The sequence below is a fragment of the Cervus elaphus genome, chromosome 8 (genome assembly GCF_910594005.1).
Source record: "Cervus elaphus chromosome 8, mCerEla1.1, whole genome shotgun sequence".
Taxonomy (NCBI): Eukaryota; Metazoa; Chordata; class Mammalia; order Artiodactyla; family Cervidae; genus Cervus; species Cervus elaphus.
In genome coordinates this window covers 54,698,805-54,721,493 of record NC_057822.1, presented here as the reverse complement: position 1 = coordinate 54,721,493, position 22,689 = coordinate 54,698,805, and the positions used below count along the sequence as shown (strand labels likewise).

The following is a 22,689-nucleotide window of genomic DNA, read 5'->3' as shown; positions in this document are numbered from 1 at the left end:
TTTTCAGCAAGGGTATTCCTGACCCTGGCTATCTGAGAGAGGGTGGATTGAAGCTATTATAGGATTTTGCTCTTAAAACCTCTCTTATCATTGGTAAATGTGCAAAAGACCTCTTTTCACTATTTTGATCTTTTTGTCAGGTTGTTTTCCAGGAAGTGGTTGCTAGGAGTGAAAAGTTTTATCATTTAGAGATAAGTGGAGCCTAGATATCCAAGCACCTTAAAAAACACAATACAAAAAAAAAAACAAAAAAACCGTACAGTAATTGACTTGAAAAATATTTTTGTGACACCATTTGTACCAGTCCACCTGCTTTCTATTTACTTGTGGTTATCTCCTCTCGCTAATGATTCTCTGAAAGCACACACTAAGGTTTGCACCAAAATACTGTCCTGGAGGCTGTTGGAGGCATCCGTAGGGCTCTTCAGAGCCAACACCTGCCTCTAATGACAGTGAGCACGTGCATGCTGAGTGACTACAAGCCCCCTGAGTGTGAATGTCAGACGGCTACACAGTACACAAATTGCCCTTGAATATGGTTGCCTTTACATTCAGATAATGTCTACCACTTGGGGGGAAACCATTGAGATTGAAGATGTACCAACCAGGTTACAGAGACACTGTTCCACATACTGGGACAATTTTCCACCCAGGCCTTGAGGTTCTTAGCTGTGTATCCCTTTTCCCCTTCCCACGCCATTCCTTTAAAGGTCTTTGATTATTAACCTAAATATGTGTGAACCTTTTATTGCTCTTTCAAAACTGCCATATGCTAGACTCCTTATATAACTTTTGTCTGGTCACTGGACTTTAAACATTCTTTAACCTTATTTGATGCTTCATAATGTGTCACCTGCAATTCCCATATCTGTTGGTGAAAAAAATAGATAAGGGATTTCATCAGTAAGTGATCAATAATCTCCAGATAAAAGCCACAACTGCTAGTAACCAGTGCTTAGAATCACAGTTTGGATCCAGGTGGTACATTTGACGTCACTTAGCCTTAACTTCCAGGGCTTCCCAGTTGGCTTAGTGGGTAAAGAATCTGCCTGCAAGGCAGAAGACGTAGGAGATGCCTGTTCTATCCCTGAGCTGGGAAGATCCCCTTCAGGAGGGCATGGCAACCCATTCCAATATTCTTGCCTGAAGAATGGACAGAGGAAACTGGCAGGCTACAGTCCATGGGGGTCACAAAAAGTTGGGCACTACTGAAGCAACTAAGCATCGACAACCCAGGCTAAGCTTCCACTTCATAGATGAGGGAACTGAGGCACTGACAGATCAAGGGACTTCCTAGGTCAGCCAGGGAGACAGGCAATGGCCAGGATGGAGCTAAATTCCAATTGCCTCTTAGTTCAGAAAGCCTTTAGAGAACCATATACATTACTAAACTTTTTAAAAAACAATCTGTGAAATGGAGTATTTCCTGCCATATCAATAAACAAGGATGTCACAGCCATCAACTATTTCAGCCTTCCAAACATGAATTTCTGAGCCCAGAGAACACCCAGGAAAAACAATGCCTGCTAACCAGCAGCCATCGAGCTCCTGGCACTCTCTGCTGTGAGCACTGAGGAGCTCAGGGGAATGTGGAAAGATGCAAGATAATGGTGTCAGAGAGCTGAGAGGGATACGAAAGAGATGATTTCAGTAAGCCCAGACTCTGGCATCTTCCCGTACATAGAAAAGCACTAAATTCCTTAACTTGAGATATCTGGTTTTCCTTAATTAACAATAATTTTCTGATGTTCAGACTACCTGTGCCTTGTTGCAAACTTCTATATAACCTGACTTCTTCCCCTGCCTCCTCGGAACAGTTCTCTCAGGGGCACTTGAGATACTGTCTCCTGGGCTTGAAGTCCTAAAAATTCTCACCAAATAAAATATAACTCTCAACTTCCAGGTTGAGACTGTTTTTTAAGTCAACAAACCACAAATTTAGTCTTCAAAGTTGGAAAATTTATTTATTGACTTTCTTATTGTACACGGACTTGATATTCCTTTCAATATTTGGGCAGATCCTAGCAGGTTCTTGAGGAATTTCATTTGGGCTATGTCACAAACTATTTGGGAAAAGCAACGATTATGAAGGAGACTAAATTTATCTCCAGAGTTGTCATTTTTGCTCCCCATCCTCTCCCTTTGATTCCCTGGTGGCTCAGATGGTAAAGCGTCTGCCCGAAATGCGGGAGACCTGGGTTCGATCCCTGGGTTGGGAAGATCCCCTGGAGAAGGAAATGGCAACCCACTCCAGTACTCTTGCCTAGAAAATTCCATGGATGGAGGAGCCTGGTAGGCTACAGTCCATGGGGTCACAAAGAGTCTCCCTTTGGTTTTCCTCTTTTTCTGCTGCCTTAAGAGGTATATTCCAACCTATTCACTGCCCCTTGGCCTTACATACTGACAATTTAGGATACCCCTTCACATCTAGACCTTTTCCGAACTCATTTTCTCCTCTGCCTACATAAACTTACCTATAAGGTATATATTATCCTCTTAGCTCCCTTCTTTCAGGTAGTATGTTACAAAGCTCAAGTACAAATGAACAGAAATGTCCTCCTGTTTTTGTCTATCAGGAGGTAACAAGTTCTCACTATTTCAGGTACTCTCTTGGATTAAGACATTTTTATAGAAACTCCTGCTAAAATAAAATCAGTTTTAGCTGGGAGGTAAAATCCATAAAGACAGTACTGTGTGAAGGCCTACAACTGTGCTAGAATTAAGTCAAGCCTGTCCTCCTCCAAAATTGTAAGCACTGTCCTTTGTACTGTGCCTCTTGCAGTAGAAATGTAATAGCGTTCAGTCTTCAACACCAAATGAAGCTAATATATACCAAGGCTGCAGATGCCTCTAGTTACTTTTTTCTTTATCTGAAACACTAATGGGAGTAGGTCATTTATTATGTAACTGTGAGATTAAGATGGATTATGAAGACATCTTTTTCTTGATTCAAATTACATATATCAACTTCAGAGTTAGTTGTGGAAATAAGAACAGCTAGTGAGAAGTGGAATTTAATTGAAAAAGCATAAAATATGTTTATGTGAATTTACTGATTCAAATATTTTGTGCACACACTGTAAATGGTCATTTTATAGGCTGACTTTTATATATGCTGCCAATAGGACTGGCTTCCCTATGATCCAGTGCATTTTGTCTCCTATCTTCCTCTCATATTAGATGAACCCATTAGGATAGTGCAGCCCCAAAAGCACAGAAGCTTAAAGTGACTGTTTTTCTGAACTCAGACACTCAAGTAGATAGCAGCCACAAGCGTTGAGCATTAACAGAATGTCATAGGGAAAGAGAGAGTAAAAGATTATGCATTGGCTTTTTAAGCTTCTAATCACATTTTCCCAACCAAAGCAAGTTGCATTGATTCATCCAACTTCTAGGGAGCAGGGACATGCAATCCTACTCAGGAGGAGACTAGAAATATTTAGAGATTGTTAATACCACAACAGATTGCTCTGAAGCTACCATTCAATTTCACTCTTTTCTATTTTTGACAGAATGCCCTCGTTTACCTCATATATCTGGTAACTATCACCTACTTTCTAGAATATTCCATAATCTCCTTGAAAGAACTTATTTTATATTATCATTACCCATTGAATATACATATGTAAATAATGTTCACAGTATCCAGAATATGATATTTTAATTAAAAGTTCATATATATGTATTTTGTCTACCTCCTTAAACCAAAAGACTATGACTTATTCATCTCTGCAATCTTAGCTCCCATCATGAGGGTTGGCACAGGAAAACAAGTTGCAGGGGAAAGTCAGTTCTAATTCCATGTTGGAACTGTTTCTTTGATTTGCTTTCCATTGCTTTTGTTATCATAATTACACATAATGGTCTGCTCAGAGAATCCTGCCCTTCTGCCTGACTGTTAAAACCAAAGTGCCTTTGTTCAGAATGATGTCCACCTGTAGATGGCAGGAAGGAAGAAATTAACACGTTCCCCACCTGAGGCTTGCCATTCTAGGAGATATTTGCAAGATTAATGGCCTTTATACTTTGTTTCCTCACCTCCCCCCATCTCTGATCTATAAAAGAACCTGGCATCCAGACCCAATAAGATGGTTGAGACATTAGTCTGCCATCCTTTCAGTCAGCCAGCTCTGAATAAAGTATTTCTTGCCACAATACCTTGTCTCTGATTCATTTGGCCTGTCATGTGGCAAGCAGAATGAGCTTGGACTCAATAGCAGTCATTAAAAAACAGGGTGTTTATAGTTCTTTTGCAGTTTGAATTTTTATTAAACATCTTCCTCTTTGTGAAGTATAAGAGAGGAGGAATTTACTCAAGATTCAAATAAAATTTTGATTTTTTACTTGTCCTAATATATTTCTTTTATTTTCCAATTAATAAACTCTTGTGTTACAGTAAATAGCCTCAATTATGTTACTTAAAATGATACTATGCAAAATGATAGTGGTATGTTGAAAGCTAAAAAATTTAAATCATTCTGTCCATTTGGGAGAGATGCACATGAATAATTAGAGTAATAGAATAAATGAAGATACTAACAAAGAAGCCCTGATACAGAATGAAAGAAGCCCTTAACTCTTCCCAGAGAGTTCATGGAAGGCTCTGCAGAGGAGACAATACTTGAGCTGAGCTCTTTAGGAAACAGATGGTATATCCAGATGAGAATGGTAAGGAGCAATAGCAAGGGTAAAAGCCATAGAGTTATGAAATGTGTGATACTTTAAAGGCAAGTCATTAAAATATTGAACAGATTATTTCATGTTTCTGTGTCAGTTTTCTCACCTGCAAAATGAGACTGTATGTACCTGAGACTGTAGGTACTGTATGTACCTGCACATCTCAAATGGCTATTATAAGGGTAAAAGGCTATTATGTGAGAAATTGGAGAGCGCCATGAAGATATAAGATGGGGACCTTGAAGGGTCAGTGGAATTGTGATAGATAGAGAAAGGGGCTTAGGACATATAAGGTGATAAGAATAGTGTAAGGAAAGCTCCAAGGAGGAAAGTTGGTTAAGCAAAGGAAACTGATCATTTTGGCAAGAATAAATAACAAGTTAAGGTTCAAAAACAACCAATCAGAAACAGGTAGAGATGTCTAGTTTAGCAAAAAGGAGATGGTCGGATGGCATCACCGACTCAATGGACATGAGTTTGACCAATCTCTGGGAGATGGTGACAGACAGGAAAGCCTGGTGTGCTGCAGTCCATGGGGTCACAAAGAATTGGACACAACTGAGTGACTGAACAACAACAACAAAAAGTTGGTTGTCTTAATATGGCTCAATATTCTTTCTTGGGATAGAAGAGAAGCAAATCTAGAGTTACAGAAGTGACTTGGGATCCACACTGAAGGTTGGGGCAGGCTCCTTAATGTTTACTATATCTCCAAGTCCATCACTTTATTTTAAATCATGCAAGAGTATCATATATGACCCCCAAACAATTGGGGGAGTCATATAATATGTAAATAGGTTAAATCATAGATATATAATTTAGTGGGGTTAAAAAATGAGAGAGAGAGGATTAATAAATTGTACTGGGGGCAAAGAGATGAACACAGAGGAAGAATCTTCCATAGTGTAACTTTGTATCAGTTAGGTTGTCTTAATGGATACCAGATCCAAAATGGTTTAAACAGTAAAGAAATGCATCACATGTAACAAAAAAGGGAAGGCATCAGAGTTGGTAAGTCAGTACCCTATGAACATCATGGAGATTCCAGATTGTGTCTCTCTACTCAGTTGCTGGGTTTGGTTTAAGGCTGTCTGCTCTTCTGGTAGTAAGATAGCTGCAGCAGTTTCAAGGGAAATGGGATTTCCATGGGTGGCTAGGACTACTCATCTGGAGTAGAATCTGTGCCAGGAATAAACCTCAAAGAATGCTATATTGCTATCACCATCTGATTGTTCTGAACAGAGTTGGAAACATGATGGGCCATGACCCAAATTATTTCTGTAGATGTTCTGTTTGACTAACACAGTGTTAAGAAAAGCTGAATGAGATGCATTTTAAAGTCAGATGATTTTATTTATTTTAAAAAATCATATTTCTAAGAATCCAAAGGTTTATCTAAATGTGCCTGCATTCCACTTTGCTAAAATTGGCTCAGGTGGATTAGCTACTGCCTCTCTATACAGAGCATTTCAATTCCAACTTACTGGGCTAAATCATTCCCTAATATATTATAGCCTGGTCTGTTTTACTCAAGTTACCTACTGAGCCTCTCATTGGGGAAATCACTCCTAAAGATTTTTAAGAGTCATGTGATGTTTTTGCTCCAGGGAACAGGTCTCTTGTAGGTAATTGTTCAATGGTTCAAAAGAAACGAGGGCAAGGGCCTCATCTTGCTAGAGCTGTTATCTTATTAACTTATAATTTCTATAGCCATAAAATTTAACAATTCATACCTTACCCCAACAGGAATGTTACAAAGATAAAGAACTTCTTTAATTTCAAAAGAAAAAAACATGTTTTTATTCATATTGTATTAAAGAACTACCTTCATACTTATGTTTGATATAGTCAAAAACCAAACAATTTTTTCTATCAGTTTTTCAGTTAAATATTACTCATTTATACTTTTTGTAAAGCCTTTTTCATTGGATACATATCTGAAATATATTTACAAGGTAGCTATATTGTTTTACTGGGTTACCCCTGTGGCTCAGCTAAAGAACACACCTGCCAATGCAGAAGACACAAGAGACATGGGTTCGATCCCTGGGTTGGGAAGATCCCCTGGAGAAGGAAATGACCAACCCACTACAGTATTCTTGTCTGGAAAATTCCAAGGACAGAGAAGCCTGGTAGACTACAGTCCATGGGGTTGCAAATAGTCGGACACTGAGCAGCATGTGCATGTGTGAGCACACACACACACATTTTTTTTTTTGTTACTAGTTGTATCACTCAGCATTGGTTAGGCAAAATTTTAAAGGGTTTAAAAGGAAACATTAAAAATTGAATATTAGTTTGGAATATTTTCTACATTTAATATTTTTAGAGAAAAGTATTGGCTTTCAACATTACAACAAAGTGCCATTTCTTTAATTGTGAGATATTCCAACCACAGAGAAAAAGAAAGAGAATATAACAAACACTTGTATATCAACTACCCACGTACCATAGTTGCTTCAGATTTTAAAAATTATTTTTTAAAAATTCAGTCATTGCAGATACAGCTGAAGCTCTTTGTACATTTCTTCAATCCCATTCCTCATGATATATACACAGATAATAACTCCTGAACTGAATTTGATGTTTATCATTCCTATACACATTTGAAACGTTTAAAATCACATATGTAAAAAAAAAATCACATATGTATACATCTGTAAATAATACATTGTTTTGCAGGTTTTACAGTTTCATAATCATATCCATCTGTAATCTGTTTTTGAAGCTTATCCACTTTAAACATATACTGGGGCCATTAATTTTAGATAATATATTTTGCCGCATGTAAAATGTAGAAATATGATAATTATTTTAAGTCATTCTTCTACTGATAAAACATTTAGACTGTTTCTACAGAGATTTTTTTTTATACATCACACTGTCGTACTCTCTGGGGTGCCTATTGAAACTGTGCCTCATGGTATTGTCACTATGAGAAGCGGCGCTATCACAAGTCAACCTTTCTTCTGTAGCGTTCCCTCTTGTGACTTAGACAGAGGAACTCACATGCCAACTGTAAAGGTCAGATGCTTGAAAAGTAAATTTGAAGGAACCTGCTCTATACAGAGGATGAATATCGATTTCTCTTTACCCAGAACATCAAAATACCTTGCTATGGACTCTCATGCATTTCTCCCAAATGTTTGAATTTTGCATTTTAGCTCCATAAATAATTATTTCAGCAGAGTTTAATAATTGTTTTCCAAACTGGTAATATGATCTTACCATTTGAAGAGCAGATTGACACAAAAGTCCAGGTTCATTTTTCCTTTTCAGAGCTTAGAAAATGTGACAACTTTCAGATGTCGAATCAACATTAGATTTCAGAGCATAAATCCAATATAGCATAATTGATATGGAGCTCATTCCTCAAGCCACTGCTTATTTTCCCCAAAGTGTCCAAATATATACTTATAAATATCCAATATCTCCTACCTAAACTTTAGTTTTAATTGCCCCTGAAAGAGAATGCCTATTCTGACTGTCCTCTCAGTGGCACTGTTTCAACTGCGCTAGACATCGACTGCCAGTTTTCAACGTTCTCGAATACTCTCTGTAATTAATATTAGTCTCATGGCTGCCAAGTTTTCATTCAACTTGGATAATGTACAGGTCAACCTAAGTCATTCTATGATGATAACCCCCAAGTTGAAATTACTTACAGTACCATTTATTTCTCTTTGTAGTCTCTGTTAGTCACAGTCATCTTCAGCTTTGTTCCATCAATCTGGGACCCAGATGAAGGAATCATCCACTCTTTGGACATGCTCTTCATGTACCAAAAGGAAAAGAGAGATGATAGAAACAAGTGATGACTCCTAAAGTTTCTGCTTAGCAGTGGCCTACATCACTTCCTTTCACATTTCATTTCATTCAAGGCATAAGGCCAAGTCTCCCATTCAACAAGGTGAGGAAGTAAAGACTTCCTATTGGGAGAGACAAAAATATTTGGGAACAGTAACAAAACCTACCACAGAGGTTTTCAGACTCAGGTAAGTATCCTTTTGACTGACTTTTTGGCCATTTATAAAATCAAACTTTTTAAGGTTTTGCTAATATACAATTTTCTGATATCTAGGATGGGATTTAGTCTAATTTAATATTTTCTATGAATCTACAAAAAAAAAATAAGAAAATCACTTGAAAAATCAGTAAACACCTGGAGGCTCCAGGCATACAATCGTAACCTAAGTCTAAATAATTTATAAACCAAACTAACTGAAATCTTTACCATATCACTCTAAATGAAGAAAAATAACTGATTACCACCCCAACCCCCATCCCAGCCATCAGAGAACTCTCAAAAAGATTTCCATATAGTTAGTATTTTAAATGAGACCATTCAAACAATCTCTTCAAATCTGATTAAAATTTCTCTTGCCATTTTTGTGTGATACTGCAAGGAACAGATATTCATTTTAGTGTACATAGATGGCAAATGATAGATTTTTAGGTTTAATTGTATGTGATATGTACATTCAGGCTGGTTTAGTTTTGTTTTGCTTTTTGGTCTAGCAATTCTTGGTTTAGAACTATGTCTTTTCTAAAAGTTATTTGTAAATAGGTGGTACCCCAGGCACTGAGCCTAGCTTTGCTTAAGCTGTCTTTATAGTAGTCTATTTTAAGATACTTTGCAAATTATTGCTTTGTTTTCTAAAAATGAAGAAAATTATCTATTTTGGGATGTTAGCATCTTCTTTTGCAATAAGGAGCTCATGATCTGCCCTACAGTCAGCTCCACATCTTGTTTTTGCTATGTACAACTTCTCCAACTTCAGCTGCAAATAAAGAGTTGGGCCATAAAGAAAGCTGAACACTGAAGAACTGATGCCTTCGAGCTGTGGTGCTGCAGAAGACTCTTGAGAGTCCCTGGGACTGCAAGGAAGTCAAACCAATCAATCCTAAAGGAAATCAACCCTGAATATTAATTAGGAGGACTGATGCTCAAGCTGAAACTCCAATACTTCGGATACATTATGAAAAAAGCTGAATCATTGGAAAAGACCCTGATGCTGGGAAAGATTGATGGCAAAAGGAGAACGGGGCAGCAGAGGGTGAGATGGTTAGATAGTATCACTGACTCAGTGGACATGAATCTGAGCAAACTCAGGGATATAGTGGACAGAGGAACCCAACATGCTGCAGTCCATGGGACTGCAAAAAGTCAGACATGACTTAGTGACTGAACAACAACAACAAAAGCTTCTTCTTAAACGGTACTTTATGACTACATGGTTTAAAACAATTGCTTATTTGTCTTTACAGTAATAGATGTGACAACTAATCACATTGTACAATAACATTTATTCACTCATGGGAAAATAATAATAATTATAGCTAAAACAGAATTCAACTAGCATTGTTCTAAGTGCCATACATGTATCGATTCATTTAACACTCACAACAACCCTATAAGATACCAATGTTATCTGTATTATGTAGATGAAAGATTTATAATACTTTAATAAAGATCTAAGTTCAGCTTTGGAAAAATAAGTTATGTTTGGCAAGGTTTATCAGTGAGGCTAGGAAGTTGGCCAGTTAAAGCAGGAAACCAAGAGAAGAAAGGGAAGTAGCAGCAGAAACTTGTTTAGAGGTTTCCTGAAACTTACTCTATTCTCTAAATAGAAGAATTTCAAACAAACCAACAAACCAAAAAAACTTAGGCAACTCTTTTAAGGTGTTAGTCAAAGGAAAACTACTTTCTATTTAGCTCTAGGTGAACAAATAATACCTTTTAGTTTTTGTGAAGGGCACGATGTGGAACTTATATATATATTATCATCTTGAAACATTAGCCTTTTTAATCTTCAAAAGAGTACAGAAGCTCAGGAACTGTTCTAGTTAGAACAAACACAAAGTGCAAAAATTCCAATTTTTCCTTTCTATGGTTGACTATCTTCTCAATGGCTATGAGACCACACCCCATGGTAGGATAACTGCACCTATCTAGTAGCAAAGAGGACGTCTAGTAGTCTGACAACCCAGACACATGCTAAACTGAAGAGTCATTTTGTTTGTAGGTATTTTGGTAAGTTATTGTATGTATGTAACTATATATGTTATATGACTTAATAGTTGAAGAATTAACCTAATGGAAATGGTAATTAACTCATAGTTCCAAAAAAAATCATTAAACATTTTAAAAATTATATAAGATGAAGAAAATAGTCAAAAGTATTAATGAGTCACATTTTAATTCAATTTGTAGTAGCTTTAATTTGCTGTCTAACTTTGTATTAGTCTTTTCAAACAAGAGGTTAAATTTCAGTGGACTTGAAGTTGTTCTAAGTATTAGGAGTAACATCTGTCCATTCTAACCAGCTCATCCTTGAAAGTAGAAACTCCAGAAAATAATCTCTTACTTGGTTTACTTTCTACATGTGTTAAGTATACTATAAAATATATAAACTTTAAACACTGGAAAGAATTTTCATAGAAAAAATAGAGAAACTAAGAAAAACCAGGAGGAAAATAATAACTGAATTTGTCAATAGTTTGGATGTCATTCTGAGAAGGGAGGCAGTCAACATTGGTAACTAGTTATACTAAGAGATGGGACAGTATTCAAGTTTATGACATTGATAAGTCAGACTGGAAATGTTAGGGAGATGTAGTATTTGCTACTTTTCCCCCAAACCTAATTTCCCTTTTCCTAAATATATTTACTTTGACTCATCAAATTTAGAGATAGGTAACACTAAGTAGTAATAAAAACCGTCTAAATGATTTGCAATTGTCTTAACTTGGGGGAAAAAATATACATATAATAATAGCTTGCTCCATATTCTTCCGGTTAAAGAGAGAGAGAAAAAACTTAAACACAAGACTGTGACATGCCAGAGGTCACATACTAGTAGGTTTAGCCACATTTCTTATTTACTAATTTAGTGCAATATTTTAAGATTCATTACATTACTAAATCTGATGATCAGTTAATGATGCACCTGATATACACCCTTCCTGTTTCATAAAAACTATCCCATTAAACTTTGTGGTGGTGGTATAGTCACTAAGTCACCTCCCACTCTTGTGACCCCATGGACTATATAACCTGCCAGGCTCCTCTGTCCATGAGATTTTCCAGGCAAGAATACTGGAGTGGGTTGCCATTTCCTGATCCAGAGGATCTTCTGGACCCAGGGATCGAACCCGGTTATCCTGCGTCGCAGGTAGATTCTTTACGGATTGAGCCACCAGAGAAGCCATATTAACCCTTGTGAATCTATGCGTTTAAAACTGTTTCACGACATCGCCTAAAGAATTTGGGGGCGGGGGGAAGCGAAAGTGGACTGTACATAGGCTACATAGGCTCAAAGAAACAGTCAGAGATTATCAGATCCTCGGCTCTTTTCCTACAGGTCCAAAAGTATAAATGGATAAAGAGATACTAGGCTGAAAACGATTTAGAGAACCAGGATCTGGATGCTTCTATTCTACAACGATGAGGAAGCTTTAAAATACAGAAGCATCTACAATTTTGCTCTCAAGCAAACTAGTATTAGGGGAATCATTGTTGTTCAAAAGTATTTTTGAGATATCACTGCACATTTTTAAAAGCAATTTTTAAAAAAGGAAAGTTGTCACGTTTTGGAGTTTCCCCCTCTCTCTTTGCCCTCCCCCGAACTCCAATCCTCCAAATGGCAAAGCCGCATAGCTGAAAGGATTTTGCTCATTTTTTCCAAAACACTTCACATCTGGGCAGTCGCCAACCATGGAAAGTTTCAAGTAAACGTAACATTTGGGAGAAGGACAAGCTCGTCTGGGGCTGACCTCGCGGGTCCGCGGCCCTCAGAGGCGTCGCCACACGCCCTTACCGGATAGCCGGGGGCCAGCGGCAAGCTTGGACAGCCGAGCTCCGACGGCCAGGCCAGACTCCAGCCACGACCAAGCCCACTGATGGTCGGCCCCTGGGCAACAGGGGCTCTTGCTCATCAGTTGCCCAAACAGTTCGAGGTCGCAGAGTCCAGGAGCCCACCCGTTTTGAAAAGGACGAGGCCACTGACCCCCCCAGTTTCTAACTGTGGCAGACTCGATCCTGACCAAGCCAGAGAGAAGGGGCTACTCTGGAGACCCGCTTGGCTCTCCAGCCTCACACGTCAGTTTGATTCCACGCCCCGCCCCTCCCCCCCTCCTCCCTCCCCCCCTCCTCCCTCCCCCCCTCCTCCCTCCCCCCCCCCCCCCCCCCCCTCTCCCCTGCCGCCAGTCAGCCGCCCGACACTCCGCGCATCAGGCGCCGAGAGAAATTTGACTGCACCAGTCACCAATCATAAGCGAGGTCGAGGATCTGAGCCAATCGGAGCTAGCGGAGGGGGCAGGCCGTCGGCGTCCTCCCGCCTCCGGGAGGGTGCGCGCGGAATGTCTCGGGCCCGCCCCTGCGCCTCAGCCTCAGTGCGGAGCCCTACGCGGTGTGAGGAGAAGCGGCTGCGGGCAGACTGAGGAGAAGCGGCGGCAGCGGCGGCGGCGGCTAGAACCACACCCACGTCTCTGCCCCTGTACTCTTTTGCCCTCTGGCCGTCCCGCCGGAGACCGCATTCTCGGAAAAGAGCGGCCGCCCACGTCCGGCGCATCCTCCCCTGACGGACCCAGCGGTATGATGCGACTCCGAGGCTCGGCGATGCTGCGGGACCTGCTCTTGCGCCCGCCCGCTCCCGCCTGCGCGGTTCTGAGGCGGGCGCAGCCCCTCGCCACCCTGTGCCGGCGACCCTTGGGCGGGGGACGAACGGGCCAGGTGGCCGCCGCGCGGCTCTACCCGTGGTGGGGCGGGGGCGGCCGGTCGGCGGGGCCCCTCTCGAGGGGCCTGTCCAGCTCGCCCTCGGAGATCCTACAGGAGCTGGGCAAGGGGGGCACGCAGCAGCAGCAGCAGCCGCCGCCGCAGCAGCCGCCGCCGCAGCAGCCTGGGGCGTCGCCGCCCGCAGTCCCGCAGGCTCCCGGCCCCAAGGACAGCCCGGGGGAGACGGACGCGTTCTCCAACAACGAGGGCAAGGAGCTGGTGCCTTCAGGCGAAAAGTGAGTGTCTACGCGAGGCCCAGGAGGCTTCGTCCCGCCTGGGTCCCGGGCCCGGGAGGGGCCTTCGGTGGGGCGGGATGGGAGCGGAGGTTCGAGAAAGAGAAAGAAAGAGATGCCGGGCGGCCTGCGCCTTCTGCGCCATGTGATTAGGCCCGGCCCCGCCCCGCCCGCGCCCCTCTCTGGGCCCTTACTTCCCTTCCCCGCCGCCGGGTGGAGCTGCCAAGGGTCCGGAGGGCCCCTTTGGTGCACCCCCCCTCCCCCGACGCCCGGGCTGGAGCTGTGGGTGCGTGTCTGTCCCACGCCGCGTGCTCAGCGCCCCGGCTCAGGGCTGCAGTGCCTGGCCGCCCGCCCAGCCCTTGGCGGTGATGCCACACGGACATCACCGAGTGACATTTTAGGAGTCTGGCGATGGGCAAAGCCTGTGCCTTTCTGACTCCTTGCTTCTCTGGATCCGAGTTTCCTCTATGCGTAACCCCTTTCTTCGATCTCTGCCATCATCTCTTGAGAAGCCTGGAGTAGCAGAATATTCTTCACATTTCTGAAGTGGCTTCTTAAGGCTTGTGTAGAGCCATCTGGGGCACCGGAAATAACGTTTCCGCAATGAGATTAGGAGGAAAAGAGTCATGTGGCCGAAAAGACGGGGCACGTAGTACAGACCACCTGTTTGCACTGGGGACCAACCAGCTTTGGCTCGTCTGACACCTTCCATGAGATGGGCGAATTTTTGAAAATACATGTGAAAATAGCCAGGATTGAATGTGACGGGTAAAGTGCTAACTCTGAAAAAAATGAATTAAGTAGCTTTTGTGGTTTAAATGAATTGTGGTAGGGTGATAACTCACCTATTGTGCACAGCAATTTAATCTTAAAACAAAATTGGGCTTTTTTTTCTACACAGTACGTGAGGCAGTTTCCTGGATATTTTGTCTTGAGTTAAAATAAATGGACACAAGCTTTTTTTCCCCCCACTGTAGGTAAATATTCACTTGTCTGTTTTCTTTATATCTTACTATTTTTCTGACTTTGCACTAACCGTATGTGATCTGTTTTTTGCTCCTCTTCTACTTATATTGCTATCTTAAGTCAAACTGAAAGTGGGATTCTTAACACTTTTCAATCTCAGACCTGGCTTAATGTTTCCTGTGATTGAAATTGGCACCATCCTAAAACATTCCGAGCTCAAATTGTTCTCCCAGACTGAAAAATGTTACTTTAAAAAAATCAGTTGGTGATGGGCAACATTTGTGATCTTCTGTGATAATGCTTTTGCGCCCTTATGATTATGGGCAGGTCATTGAACATCCTCAGTTGGATGACCCAAATGTGGTCACGTTCTGAAAAGCTAGACTTTTGTCAAATCTCTGCATCTTTAATGTTTTTTAGAGACTAGAATTGTGTATGTTTATGTGGTACTCACTTTACTTACCTGAATTACCAGGCATGTAACTAGTTTAAGTACAGGTGTCCAGAGTTACAGAATTGAAAGAAGAATGTGATTACTAGCATTTAAAAGTTGTCCTTAACGGTTGTTTGATGGGAACGGCTTTCTCTAGAAAATGTCTTCCATTCTGTCTCTTGAATGGCTCTAGTATCCCTCTTTTTTTCCCCTTATTGTGAGAAAATTGAGCTTTTGTGATTTACATGTTTTCCAGAAGCTTATACCGCCATTGCCTTTGAAGTAAATCATTTCTTAGCCGTAACTCTGGAACACTTACTTTGTCTAATGTTTATTGACAATTCTACATAAAAATGTCCCTTCCTGTTCCTCCTAGCCCCTAAAGAAAACCAGTCTACGGAGGGACTTCTTCAAGAATATTTGTTCAGATGTCCTGGGAGTTTGAATGGCCAATAAGATAACCTTGTTTACCGTAGTTCAAGAGTCTGTTTTTGACACCAAAGTTTGGAGTAATAGCTCGATGAGTTTAGGAGCAGTCCAAGTATATGATAAACCTGAGAGCTTTCAATCAAGGATTTCAAGAGTGAACCCCAGCTATCTCCAGGTTACATATAAAGTGAAGAGTACTGGTCTCAGTGATTGTGAAAAAAATTTTAATCTGTTTAAAGATTCTATTTCTTGAGTGATTTGGTTTTGAAATGTAGCTTCCTTCCCTTGACTTCATCCATTTTGCTTTTATGTAGTAAAACATTTCTCTTATTCTGGGAGGTAAGGTTCCAGTTGATCCTGTTATCCTTTCTTACACTCAGCTTTCAAAGTATAGGTCATTTCCTCAGTTAGCAAGTCACCTGGGATGCCAGCACTCACTCGGGATTCTGCCAGTTTCTGTAGAGGATTATTAAAAGAACTACCCATGTGAAAAATAAAATGAGTTTAACATTTGTTATGTATAACAATTCATTTTTTTTTTTCAACTTTTTTTTTTTTTTTTTTATTAGTTGGAGGCTAATTACTTCACAACATTTCAGTGGGTTTTGTCATACATTGATATGAATCAGCCATAGATTTACACGTATTCCCCATCCGGATCCCCCCTCCCACCTCCCTCTCCACCCGATTCCTCTGGATCTTCCCAGTGCACCAGGCCCGAGCATCTGTCTCATGCATCCCACCTGGGCTGGTGATCTGTTTCACCATAGATAGTATACATGCTGTTCTTTTGAAATATTTTAAAATTACATCATTTATTGTAAAACCTTACAAGGACATCAGCATTTGGATTTTAGGCTCAAATGAAAATTTTTTGTTGTTTGGTTTCTGGAAAAAATTTATGTGAAACTGTGTGATATTCACTGTTTACCCTTTTGCCTTGCTTACCAGTAAGCTCAGAGTGAATTTAATTCTTAACCATAGTAATTTTGTTAGTTCACGTGGCTGGGATGTTTGCTTTTCCTCCTTTCCTTGGTCTTATATTTTATTATCCATGCAATATTATATTCTGGAAGGAGGTAGAATGTGAGTTATCTCTTTTCATAGTCAAACTCTGAACCATTGTCATCCAAGGCTATGCTCTGTCTGTCAACAACTTCAATTCTGGTTTAGGTTACTGATCAAGGTTAAGATTTTACTACTGTCCTAAGTATGTTACAGGAAAATGTAATGATCTCTGCTCAGTTTTCCCTGCAGTCCTCTTATTTAATTTTGTTAGTAGTAGTCCATCATTTTGGAAACCGTGTAACACAACTCTTGACTTTTTAAATTGTTCTCTTTTTCTGTGTCTCTTTTGGGGTTTGCTCACTGGGTATAAATCCTGAGGCTGTGAGGCCTCTGCTTTTCCCCCACTTGTCTGCTTTCTTAGCAGCATATCCTCTAATCTTTGTGTAGGTAATAGTTCATTTTTCATCCAAGCTTTGTTTTTATATTTATCTCCACATACCTAATGACTTTGGGGCTTCCCAGTGGTAAAGAATCCACCTGCCAAGTAGGAGTCGCAGGTTTGATCCCTGGGTAGGGAAGAGCCCCTGGAGAAGAAAGTGGCAACCCACTCCAGTATTCTTGCCTGGGAAACCCCATGGGCAGAGGATCCTGGAGGGCTGTAGTCCATGGGATCACAAAGAGTCATATGCAACTTTTCGACTAAATAACAGTCTGATGACTTCAGGTTTAAAATCTTCACCATATATCTGTTCTTTTGTCTCATTTCAACCTATTTTGCATGTTGTTTCAAGATTAATTACATAGTTATAATTTCAAAATACCACTCCTTCCAGAAAACCGGTAATGGATTGGGATGCATGTTATATCAAACAATGCTGTGTAGCATTTGAAATTTTTGATTAACTTCTATTTTATGCCAGTGCTTGCCCAACATGAACATTTTTATCATACTGTCTTCTCTCTCAAGAATGCCATACTTCACTTCTGCAAAATGTAGATGTGCATATTCTGTCTTAGTGAAGGATCTCTGGGAAGGGTTAACAGGTGGAGAAGAGGGAACATTTTTTTAAGTTACTTTTTGTTTGGGCATTATATTATTTAATTAGAAAAAGAGAAGGATGATTCTGGGAAAGTATCAGTAGGTGTATGCCCTTTAGAAAATAGATAAAGCATACAGGATACAATATCAAAAGAATTCCATTAAAACAAGATCATTTTCCCCCTATCAGATTGGCAGATGTTAAATTAAGTGATGGAAGGGGTGTGGGAAATAGGAACTCTTTACATTGCTGGTGGAAGTAAAAATTCAACTATCTTGGAGGGCAGTTTGGTAGTAATCTGTTAAAAGCTGCACATGATGGAGTAATGCTGTTTGCTCAACTATATAATTAAAAATATGTTAAAAGTGAAAGTGCAAACATGATTTCAGTTAGCTTCAAATACTATGATTTTGGTTTTGTAGTTCATATTTATTCTTAATAAATGGTAGTTAGCAGGAAAAAAATCATTACCTCATATTTTGTGCGAATTGAATTTCAAAGTAAGATTAAGTACTTAAGTGTTTCAGCAACGTTGAATTAGGTCTGCTATATAGAATAGCACTGATGATGAAGTTGAAGCAATATTGGCATCCTATCCAGGTAAAACATTGTTAAATAGAAAGACAGAACCTCTGTTTAAATAGGGGACAAATTCTGTTACAATCCTTTAATCATTTGCTTTTAATTTGCAAAAGTGAACATATTTACAATTCATTTAAATTGACATCAAAATTGAAAATATATTTAGTTCAATCCCTGGGTCGGGAAGATCCCCTGGGGGAGGGTTGGCAACCCGCTCCAGCGTTCTTGCCTGGGAAATCCCATGGACAGAGGAGCCTGGCAGACTACAGTCCATGGGGTCACCAAGAGCTGGACACGACTGAGCTACGAATAATTTCCAATACAAACTTATAAACCCTCCTTCATAAAGAAAATATATTTAATTTTGGTAAACTGCATGCTCTTAATTAATAATACTTAGATGTCATTCACTGAAGGAGCATGAATTAGTTCCTGAAGTTTACTCTGCTTGAGTTTAGCTTGTTTTTAGGCTTTATATTTTTTACAAAGAAGTCTGCCTACCTAAAAATCAACTAACTTAGGGAGTTAGTCGTTTGGTGAAGACTTGTATGTAGAGAAAAGTGGTGGTGGTGGGGAGTAGACACAGTTTTAGTCTGAAAAAGATCAGGGTCACCTTGAAGAGAAATGTGTTGAAGATTTATGTGGGTTTCTTCAAGTTTTAAAAAATCAGTAAAAAACTGCACTACTTCCTTCTTGTGATTTTGAAGTGAAGAAAAATGACTGTAGAAACCGAAAGTCTGCCTGTAGGATTTGCATTCTTTCAGCACCTCAGTCTTCAAATTCTTTATAAACCAAGGAGTTGCCTGTGTGTGCCATTTCACTGTTAAGTCATTTGATGCTAAGAGGAATGTTTAAAGCTAAATGAAGTAACTAATTTTATAAATAAATATCTAACTGTAGATTTCTCTAAGTAAGGTTAAATAGGTTTCAGGTAGAGATGCTGTTGCTATGATTTTATCCTGGAATCTACTCAGGGATAAATTACTTTGATTGTGAAATGCAGGTGTATAGGACTGAGAACTTCCCTTGGTGATTTTTAAACTTCAGAAAAATTTGATAACTGTACCTTTTTAGGAGTCCAGGCTAACAAAACTGAGGTGTAGATAGATTTTTTGCTAACATTTTTGGCACAGTATTATGGTTGTTAGAGAAAACTGGGGAAAAATTTGTGTTCCATAGAAGTGGAATGGTTAAGTAAATTATGGCACATCCACATGAGAGTTTATTATTCAGTCATTTAAAGTGAATACAGATACTTTTTAGGGATATAGGAAAATATAAAAGTTATAATACAAAATTTTCTATGCAGTTTGATGTCAAGTCATCTCAAGCTTTTAAAAAATGCTTAGAAAAAGTAGTAGAAATAAGCCAAAACGATGTTAGCAGTTGTGGTTTGTGAGAACAGATGTTGTTTTTCCTGCCTCCATATAGTTACTTTTAAGATTTCTCATTATGATAACTTCTAATCAGAGAAAACACATTTTAAATTTGTAAATCTCTACCCTGCTGTCCTGGTTTGCTATCCTGATATCCTTTTTCTATTATGTATAACAGTATTATCGCGTTGAAAAAAGTTCTGAAGAAGATTGTGAATGGGTTTGTAAAGCTCCTATTGCCAGCATTATTCAGTTGTATTCTCTTCTATCCACAAACATCAAAGTTTTAAATTTCTTAACTGTTTTTGGTGTAAGTCTCCTTATAAAATGTTGCCTGTTTTTCTGCCATATTAAAATATTGTAATGAATAGAGTTTAACATTTCTTAGGTTTACTATAAGGGGGTATTACTATACTGTGCTAAAATACAGTGATGCTCCAAGGCAAGTGTGGCAAACTTTTTCTCTCAAGGGTCAAATAGTGCATATTTTTGGCTTCACAAGTTATCTGGTCTATTAAAGGTATTCAAAGCATCTTTTGTAGCAAAGAAGGCATAGACAGTAGATAAATGAGTAGGCTTGGCTTTCTTGCAGTAAAACTTTATTTTAAAAAACTGGTGGCCCTTGTGGTAGTTTGCTGTTAGTAGCCCTTGCACTGAACTGTATTTATTTGTGTAAGATTTTCTCTAATACCCTGGTTCTGGTTAGAATGGTTTGTTCTGTGGATTATTGTATCAGTTGCTACATTTTGTTCTTGGCCTCAGTGTCTCCAGTTCAGCTATTTTCCCTCTTTCTCACCTTCTATACCCAATTCCCCTTACCTTTAAAAAAAAATGAGGTAAAAGTCATGTAACATAAAATGTACTGTTTTGACTGTTTTTAAATGTACAGTTTCATGGCATTAGATACTCCCATTACTTTTTTAAAGAACCCAGATAATTAAGCTTTATATGTAAAATATATATCTAAATCCTTTATGTCTACATTATATAGTCCTGAGTGAGTAACAGTTTATGATTTTTAGTATAGGAACTTAGGAGGAAATTTATAGGAATATAATTTATAGGAATTTTGAGTAGCTCAAACTGAGAATTAGAGTTGGAAGTGATTTTAAAAACATCTATTTCCACCTCATTTTACATAAGTTATAAACTGTCTACAGTTATTAAATGACCTAACCAAGGTCACACAGTGTTAGGACTGACTTTGTTTTTTCTTCCAGTATTAGGAGATTAATATAATGCTTTATAAGTTTTTAGGTTTATTATTGAAAGAGACCTTAAAAACCCATCTCCCCAGCTGACGTTTTTTCCCTTTTGTTATACTTGCTATAGGTTGTTATCCATCTCTGTTTGAATACTAATTGATAAGAGAATTTATTACCTTTGAAGGCAGCTCATACCATTTTCAGAGTTTTGTTTTTTCCTTATGTGTGGCTGAAATCTGCCTTTTGTTAACTTTCACCTATATATTTTAGTTATTTTGAAGAAGTCATCTCTCGTGTGGTATTAGAGTAATTTCAGTGATAGAATTCACATATCTGTATTTTTACAACTGGAATGACTTGTTAACAGATACTTGACTAAAGGAGTACATGGTTGGAAGGACAAACAGAGTTGGACATCTGGGACTTGATCTGCCTAGGTCCTCACTCTCACATTGAAGTCAAGCAGATGTACCCTTGGGTTAGACTCATGAAGCTGTATATATGGACATTTTGTCATCAGCTGATGTAGACAGCCTGGCCACTTCTCACATAAAGGTTGCTTTTGTGTTTCTTACTTTGACTTGCTTTTTAATAAATTTAAATAAAGTCCAGCTAAAACAGCTGCCTTATCTCATCCTTACTTTGTATTTTACAAGATGCAGTTTTAACAAGGCAGAATAACAATTTAGTCATCTAACATAAGTAGTTTCCCTGTTAGCAGTTTGGTTAGAAATTCTTCAATATATAAGGAGTCTCACCTTTCTTTATTTTGAATAAACTCCAGGTATTCCCCCTAAAATGGAGTGTAACAACTCCACACAGTTGGTGTGGCATAGCAGAAAGAATCTGGGATTAGGAACCAAGTACTGACTTTCTAGGACTAAATCTGGTCCAGCCACTTGAGTTGTGTGACATTGGCCATATTACTTGACTTTTATCTGTAATTTGAGGACAGTTTACCCACTTTGCTTTTATCTCTTGGAGTTTTAAGATGAAACAATAGAAAAGTTCTTTTAAAGTAAAGCTTTAAAAAATGTAAAATTTTGTTTTTTAATTCTCTAATACTTAGCCTTGGGGGAAAATGATTTAGAGGTATCACTTTATCAGACTTATAATGGTATATGATCAGCCACTATGAATGCAGCTTTCAACCTCACAGGTTCAGTCTGCCAATTTACTGGTGTTATGGACACTTTCTGTCAATCAGATCACTCTAAAATCAAAATGATAAACTGATTTAAAAGCAGCTCCAAGTATTTTTTTCAGATCATTGTTTTAAAATGAAGATACAAGTAAAAACACCAAAGCATTCTTTTGTATTCTATTAGTGGGCATCTTTTTTTTTTTTTTTTTTTTTTAACTTAGTTGAAGAAGCTTTTGCTTTTCTAATAGGTTTACTGTACTATATTATACATTTGAGTTATATGGAGTTGACAAAAAAGATAGTACCCCAGCCTTTATAGTTTGGAAAGGTCAAGTAATATGAGACATTATTTAACAAAATGAGACAAAGTAAGTTGTTTTCCATTTTTTCCCCCCTCCTCATTTTGCAGTTCATTTTCCTTCCTTCATTTGATAATAGAGTTTTTTACTTAGAAACTTTTGATAGCATAGATAGTACATAGCCAATTTATAAACCAAATATCAGACTAAGGAGTTTTATTGTCCTTTTGTATTGGGAAACTGGTTGATCAGTAGTCAGAGACGGTGTCTTTTCATGTTTGTAGAATTGGTAAATTTGTAAATTTTTTGGTAGTCTCCTCATTTATTAGTTGATTTACATAGAACTCTCTTAACACTGAAAATTGGGTATTTTAACAACTCGTGGGTAGAAACAGGCACCCTAATTCATATATCCTATGCTCTGGCTATTTGCTGTTCTTTGTAAATACCCAGTGAATGTTTACTTTGATTGCTGTGGTCATTCTGTTTCCTTTGCTGAAAGTCCTCTTCTGTTGCCATAT

The 22,689-nt window shown here is 39.0% G+C and overlaps 1 protein-coding gene and 1 long non-coding RNA gene across 5 annotated transcripts in view; one reads left to right on the top strand and one right to left on the bottom strand.

The window, feature by feature from the left end:
• Nucleotides 1–12,783, bottom strand: part of LOC122698862 — a 126,248-nt gene extending 113,465 nt beyond the window's left edge. For both annotated transcript variants that reach the window (XR_006342443.1, XR_006342442.1), the window contains exons 1-2: nt 12,498–12,783; nt 8,348–8,449 (exon numbers count right to left, since the gene is read on the bottom strand). This is a non-coding gene — a long non-coding RNA (uncharacterized LOC122698862). The remainder of the gene's footprint in view (nt 1–8,347; nt 8,450–12,497) is intronic.
• Nucleotides 12,784–13,059: 276 nt separating this feature from the next.
• GLS (glutaminase) overlaps nt 13,060–22,689 on the top strand; it is an 87,455-nt gene continuing 77,825 nt past the window's right edge. For 2 of the 3 annotated variants that reach the window (XM_043910544.1, XM_043910546.1), the window contains exon 1: nt 13,060–13,689. In XM_043910544.1, the coding sequence (XP_043766479.1) occupies nt 13,274–13,689 (416 nt within the window). In that variant the 5' untranslated portion in view covers nt 13,060–13,273. The remainder of the gene's footprint in view (nt 13,690–22,689) is intronic. The other variant, XM_043910545.1, reaches the window with a different exon arrangement.